The sequence below is a fragment of the Montipora foliosa genome, chromosome 9, assembly GCF_036669935.1.
Source record: "Montipora foliosa isolate CH-2021 chromosome 9, ASM3666993v2, whole genome shotgun sequence".
Classification (NCBI taxonomy): domain Eukaryota; kingdom Metazoa; phylum Cnidaria; class Anthozoa; order Scleractinia; family Acroporidae; genus Montipora; species Montipora foliosa.
In genome coordinates, this window is record NC_090877.1 from 19,928,859 (window position 1) to 19,936,302 (window position 7,444).

Consider the following 7,444-nt stretch of genomic DNA (forward strand, 5'->3'; position numbering starts at 1 on the left):
TATCCACCAAATATGCAGCTGCCAACTTTGATTATAGTAACAGTGGGACCCCATGCAGTTTTCCATTTATACAAAGATACTCTTTGAGTGGTCGAACTAAGTGAACAATAATGTGACACTACCCCTTTAACTATCCTTAAAGAACCAGCTCTTGCAATGATAGGATTCTTACCGATAGAAGGGCTGGACCAAGATATGTCAGTGTATCCACCAAATATGTAACTGCCAACTTTGATTATAGTAACAGTGGGACCCTTTCCATCACAGTTGCTGTGGAAGGTCGATGCTGCCCAGCCATCTGTCTTAGCGTGCCAACATCGCACAAATCTGCTGCGGGATGAACTCTCGAGGACTGGAGCTAAAAACGAATCCAACTTGACGAGGTACTTGGCATCAAGGTCCCCAAGAATATTGGACGAACACAGGCCCCCTAAAAAGAAATAAGACAGAAACAATGATAATGCACAGAAACAGTTCTTATTATTCTTCCTCCCATCACTATATATGTGGGTGTGAAAAATCTGAATCCTGGAAACAATGATACAAAAAGCGCAATCGGAAACCGAAATCTACAATGTTCAGGATGCAAGAAAAGAAAATTTTAAAAACAAAGATAAGGTCTACCTTCACTTGTAAAAAAAAACGCAAAGAGAATGAAACAGACAACAGAGTAGTTGCTGTTCCGTATACGTAGCACCAGAATCTTCTTTCTGTATACTACTCTCGCATTTTTGTGATAGTTATGGGATAATTTATCATTAATAGTTTGCTTAGTGAAAAGGAACACCGATATGCCTAAGCCTGCGGTTTCCTCCTGTCCCTTAACAAAAATCATGCTTTTTAAGACTCAAATATTGCACCAGGGACAAGCTGTTTCATTCAGCACAGTTCACTCATAAGTCGCTATATCAGCCATAATAGTGATATTTGTTTTCAAACAATATTGTAGTTTTCCAATTGACCCACCTTTTTCATGAACTTCCAGAAGGGTCACAGCTTCCACATCAAACACTCCAGCACTTGTGGCAGTACAAATATAATTCCCTGCATCACTCCGTCTTACGTTTGTAATAATTAACGCACCACTGATCTGCTGGCTCCGTTCAACTGGCAACTGACCCCCTTGTTTTCTCCAGCTGATGGTTGGTCGTGGATCTCCAGTAGCGCTGCAATTTAACATCTCACCACAGCCTGATTTCGCATCAATCTTAGAAGGAGGTTTGATCGTAAACTGAGGAAGCGAGACCACGACTAACATAGTTTTCTTTTCAGCTCTCCCGAGGAGATTTAATGCAGAACAGAAATAAAGGTCCGAGTCCTCTTTACGAACTTGTAAAATTTGCAGTGCGTTGTTAATGTACTTCACTCTTCCCTGGGGTAAACGGCCGGACGATTTTCTCCAAGTCACAACTGGTGCAGGGAATCCAGTCACGTGACACCTTGGTAGAGTGAAGGTCCTTCCTTGAACTGCGTAACGAGGTCCCGGATTAAGTAAAATGCGAGGATGAACTGAAACAAGAAAGGTAAGAAATTCTAGTTATCGACGTTTAGTTATATTAGTCACGTTTCTCATGATTATGCAGCTATCTTCGTCACAACCTATGCTAAGTTGAAGAAAAAAAAGTTTTTCCAGAAATATGACGAAAGAGGTAGGGTTGCCACGGAGTGGCTAATGATCGAATCATCAGCTCAGACACTTATATTATGAATAAAACCGAATTAGTAGGCCACTTCTGGCCAGCTAGAAGAGTTTGGCACATTAATAAAGTGGTTGATTGATTGTGGTTGCTTTACATGTTCTGGTGAGTGGCGAATGATCTTTCCTTGTGCAAACTGATCGGTTCTTATATACCTCAGACAACACTAAAACATTCATACCATAGTGAAGCTGCCGATTGCAAGACCTATTTACTTTCGTTAATAAAATATTTAAAGCCTTTTGTTTCGACCATTTAATACTACTAACACCAAACAAGGATAGTCTCAAGAACTGTTCTATTCAAATCGGAGAATTTTGCTTGTTACAGAATAAAGCCTAAACAAAGTATATCCTTCCACAGTTCAATTGCCTCGTTTCGGCATTCTGAGTAGTTTCATTGCACCTGCTAAGAAACAAAAAAAAGGCAAACAATGATCAATTTACCGTTTACTAGAAGCCGCGCCCCTGCTTGTGCTTGTCCCAAGATGTTTGATGCCGAACACTTGTATGCACCCGAGTAACTTCCAGCGACATTTCGCAAAAGCAACTTTCCTTCTGAGACTTCTGACAGACCTATTTCTGACTGCCCTTTCAGTTTACTCCATTTTATTGCAGGCTTTGGATTACCGCTGACTGAACACTGGAAAGAGGCTGTCTCCCCTTCATTAACTGTTAACTTTGCCGGCGAAACAGCAGCAGTGGGAGCTGCAATCGATTCACCAGGCTCTCCTTTTACTCCTGGTCTGCCCGTGATTCCTGTATCTCCTTTCTGTCCTTTCTGTCCAGTTTCTCCTTTAGGCCCTGCAGGTCCCATGATACCTTGCTTTCCACTTTTTCCTGGTGATCCCATGATGCCATTATCTCCCGTGTAACCGGGTCGTCCTTGCTGCCCCCTTCGTCCTCGAGAGCCTTTTTCTCCTCTCGGTCCAGGTGGACCGGGAGGGCCTGGGAGACCTGCCGAACGTTTGTCGATGTTTGATAGACAAAGTTTCATTCTAAGATCCGATAACGGTTGATCAGTTTTCAATTTCTCGTCTGGCGTTTGTCTGTTTTCCGTTTCGTTCTGGGTGGAGTAAACCTGGCGCCTATTTCGGTGGATGCCATTGCCCAGAAGTTCTAAAAAAAATCAGCAAGAACATTTTACACGATACAGCAAAAATAATTGCCGAAAGAAATCTTTCAGCAAGCGAGTGTAAACTGACTCAATCACGAAAACCTGAGATAAAAAAAATTAAAACAAAAGCAAAAAAAATCAGAGCACGCCTAAGAGAAATCTTGTTGTGCCAACGCAGTTTTTACAATGCACACAAAATGGGTTTCATTTCTTTAAAAAATATATATTAAATCTTTTATCAAGCAATATAAAAAATACACAGTGTTTGTAACACTAGCTCCTCTTAATCTGACCCATATTTTTAAACTACTCCCCGGTATCGCGACCGAGGCTAGACAAGTATTCGGAGACGCCAACGTATAATTTATTTGGTGGAAATAAAAGGCCAAAAAGCTAAAAATTTGAACTTACGTTACCTCCATTTTCAAAAACTCAAATTCAATCTGCTATTGAGGATTTCCCCGCTTATCATCACTACTGCTGTATAAAATAAACTTAAAGTTCGTGGCGAGCTCCGCAATCGAAACGCAAACCGCAATAACTAAGCACCCGAGGCAAAAATTACATCGCGTTTGTTTTTGAAATGCCTGACCAGCTAAAATTTTAGATCCTCTTTGATCAGCTAGGAATTGAATTAAAAGATGTATTCATCAATAGCGAGTCGTACACATGTACACTCAGGTATAGTCAACGGCAAATTTCTTGGGGCAAGCATTTGACAGATCTCTTTACTCCGTTTTAAAAACAAAGGAGTCCTTTGTTTGAGGATAATGAAGATTTCCTTCTTAGGAATCCGATGCTCAGTGAACTTAGGCTGTACTATCTGCCTATTCGCACGAGTTTATCAGTTTATTATCAAGTAAATGTATAAGTTATTGCAATCTCCATCTTCTATCTTTTGTTTCCATGTTTCGATGTCAGTAACTCTAGCTGTACAAATAAAACTTACCGGGAGAATTCTCTGAGATTTTTCCAATGTCTGGACCGCTCTCCCGTGGCGTAACCTGGGAGTCGGTTTCCAGAGCGTCTATTCTCTTATTTTGCTTGTTCAACTGAAGTTCAACTCTTAAGAACCCTCCGCAATAAAGTGCAATCGATAAAACAGAAATAACCGATGTAAACGACGGGTAATTCTTTTGTGCAGCCATTTTCATTTCAGTTCTCCCAACAATGCCGCTCTGTCTGAGATGATGCTCGAAGCCACGTCGACCGCTTGAGTGGGTAATTTGCCAAATTGTCTTCTACGTATAGATACAAGGGCATAAAGTTCACATCGCGGTCGGGTTGTATTAGTAACACATTCCTCAAATAAACACAGCAGAACGTTTACACCTATATCACATCAAATAAATTTATCAATCGCAAAATTATATTTTAAAAAAAACATCGCTGTGTCACATTTACGTATCTTCTTTTCACAAATATAGGTTATCATGAGGACAACTGTTAGACTAAATTTAGAGGTTCTGCGTGTTGTTGCTGATCGTCAAAGGTAGATCGTGTTCCAATGTATCAATGTAATATATATTTTGGAAGAATTAAGAAGCTTTTGAAACAAGGATTTATCACCAACGAGTCTAAAGATGAGTTAGTCGGTGAACAATATTGATCGTTTCTATTTCAATTTATTTTATGGTATTTTCTTGTTTCGCTCGCTCTTTTCAACATCATCATCATCATCATCATCGTCCTCATCATCATCATCATCATCATCATCATCATCATCATCATTTATATTAATATTTCCATAGGGTTGAAGTGCAGTTCCCACCCGAAAATAGCTACGTTATTCCAGTCGGGTGGGAGAAATATGACAAAAAATACGCCAAGATTTAATATAGTCAAGGCAAACTACAAGTTCAAATGTACAAAACCAAAGGAAGCAAAAGTACAAAAAAGAAAGTACAAAATAAGTAACATGATGATAACAAAAATAGAACTAAAAGTACTTAACAAATGTATAAAGGACTGGGTAGATGAGTGTACTGTGAATGTATCATTTACATGTCGTATGTATCTGATGTCCAGACTGACAATTGAAGCGAATCGTGAAGAACAAGCTTGAACTGGCCATTATATTTATTATCAAACTTTTCCTTTGACTTGAGGTTGGCTTGATGGCACAATTCGTAAAGAGCTGTCTTGATATCGCATGCAGGTTTTTTTTTTTTTGTGTTTTTTGTTTGTTTTTTTTGTTTTGTTTTTGTTTTTGGGAAGGAAAGAAAATCGGAAAGAACCCGCAGACAACCGTCGGGGTAAAGCGGACAAATAAAGCGATCTAAAGTGATTAACCTGGTAATAAATCAGACGGTTAGGGGGAGATTTCCTTCGCCACTATGCCATCACTTAAAGTGCTACTGTGACGAAATTTGCATCTTCCCTATCTAAGCCATTTTGGCACATAAACACGTAATATGTACGAGAAGAAGAATGCTGTTTACCATTTTCAAATATCTCTTTTTGTTCTGGAGATATTCAAGGTTTTTTAATATGCAAATTAGCCAAGTGATGATGTCATAAACCCAACCAAATTTGGATCAAGTATGATGGGAGAAAGATATCTCAGCCAATTTGTATCAGAAATACTTGGTTCTTTGCACTAAGATTCTAGGAGATGTGTTCCACAATATGAGCATACCATTTTTGTTACCATGGCAACATACTGGGTTCCAGACCTCCCTGATATTAAAAGTTTTGCAGACCACCTTTGGCGTTTTGTTTTGATATTTGCAAATGGTGTCTCATCTGCATGATCCTGCCAGCATATAAAGATGTTAGGTCGAGTTTGTGGCCTTGGTAAATGTATTTCTACCCTGAGATCACCAAAATGTTGAAATCAGTTGGAGGGGACTGGAAAAAAGTGAGTTGCCATGGGAACAAATTCCTTTACAGTCGTAGGTGTGTTGCCCTCAGAACTATTAGCTCAACAAGTTTCAGTGGTCTCTGTTGCAAATTGACCGAGATAGCTCTATTTATATTCTTGATGTTCTATTGGGTTGGGTGAATGACGTCATCAGTCTTCTCATTTGCATATTTAACACATTTTTCAAAATTAAATATCTCCGGAATCAATGCAGATATTTCCAATTTTCATGGTACTCTATGCGATAAACCAAAAAACTCAAGGGATAAAAATTTGATCACAGTAGCACTTTAATGAGAGCTAACTTCGGTGAACTTACGGAAAACTGCAGCAGTAGGTCAGGTCGTGAGATGGCTCAGAGCCACTGAAATGGATCTTATTGATCAACATTTTTAAGCCATAACGTCAGTTACTTGCGATGTGTTTTGAGTGCACTAAATTTTGGATAAGAACTCTTTTTCTTGGTGGGGGAAGGGATAGAGGTGTGGTGTTTTCCGTTAGTGTTGATCAGTCTTCTCAATATAGATAAAATACAGCAATATCAATGGCTGTCGTAATAAGTTTACGTTTTATTTGTTTTCCAAGGACAATTACTGACTACTACCAATACTACTCCCAATACTAGGATTGTAAAAGAGCAATTAATCTTGAAATCGTTCAATTAGCTGTACAGCATATTAGAAATCAAATTCAGTTTTGTTTTGGACTTTGATTCGGCCTTCTGTCGTGTTTCAACTCCCTCTTAATTCGCAGAAGTAATTGATATTTCACATGCGTAAACTTGACCACGTTCCCTTAAAATAGAAAGCTAGCTTGTGTTGACCAAATCGAATTGAAATTTTATTCAGGCGCCAAAGCAAACAATCTAATAATAATAATAATAATAATAATAATAATTTGATTAAAAAGTTTAGCGATAAAAAATTTTGATTTAAAAACATTTTAAAAAAGTTTGACGACGTTTCGACGTTCACATAACGTCATTCTCAAGTCACAAAGGAATAAGAATTAAACAAGTATATATAAGATAAGTAAACAATAGGAACTAATGTACAATAGAAAATATGTATGAGAATAAGAATAAAATACAATAGAAAACAATAAAAATTAAGTAAAAAGTTTTGCATGAATGGAGTCACTTTGTACATTGAGAGAAGGTTTAAGTTTCCTGATGAACAGCATTTCGAAAACAAGACAGTTAAATTTGCTGCTGCACTTCTTAAGCACGTGAAATTGGCTGCTTCTCAATCCCAGGAGACTACCATGATGTTCCCTGAAGTGGTTTCCAATTGATGACTGCTTATGTTCAACGATGCGTTGGTGAAGGTGTCGGGTTGTCATTCCAACATAATCTGCATCACACAGATCACATTTAAATATGTAAACAACGCAATTTTGGTTTACCAAGTCAGGTTTCTTCTCTTTCGGCTTAAGATCTTGTTCAAGCTTACGACTAGTAAATACCGGCTGAATAGTGACATTATTGATCTTATGGTTTAGCTCTTTCAATTGCTTTCTAACAGCACTGGCGGATTTCTGGTCTTTGAAAGGAATGTTGATACGCACAATCTTGTCTGTTGTGGTACTGTCCTGGCCTCTTGTAGGTGAAACACGATCAAAGTTTTTGATGATGCTGTTGATGAGGCTGAGTGGGTAACCAAGACGAGTGAATATTGAACGCAATTTACTGCATTCCTGTTGAAAATATTCATCTGTAGATGACAAAGATTTTGCACGGTGCAACATTGTTTTGATGAGCGATTCTTTG

At 38.5% G+C, this 7,444-nt stretch overlaps 1 protein-coding gene across 2 annotated transcripts in view; it reads right to left on the reverse strand.

Moving 5' to 3' along the window:
- Positions 1–4,030, reverse strand: part of LOC137970749 (hemicentin-2-like) — a 34,218-nt gene extending 30,188 nt beyond the window's left edge. The window contains exons 1-4 of one of the 2 annotated variants that reach the window (XM_068817306.1): positions 3,763–4,026; positions 2,144–2,815; positions 967–1,509; positions 173–430 (exon numbers count right to left, since the gene is read on the reverse strand). In XM_068817306.1, coding sequence (XP_068673407.1) covers positions 173–430; positions 967–1,509; positions 2,144–2,815; positions 3,763–3,967 — 1,678 coding nt within the window. In that variant the 5' untranslated portion in view covers positions 3,968–4,026. Of the gene's footprint in view, positions 1–172; positions 431–966; positions 1,510–2,143; positions 2,816–3,762 lie in introns of both variants that reach the window. The other variant, XM_068817307.1, reaches the window with a different exon arrangement.
- Positions 4,031–7,444: the final 3,414 nt, after the last annotated feature.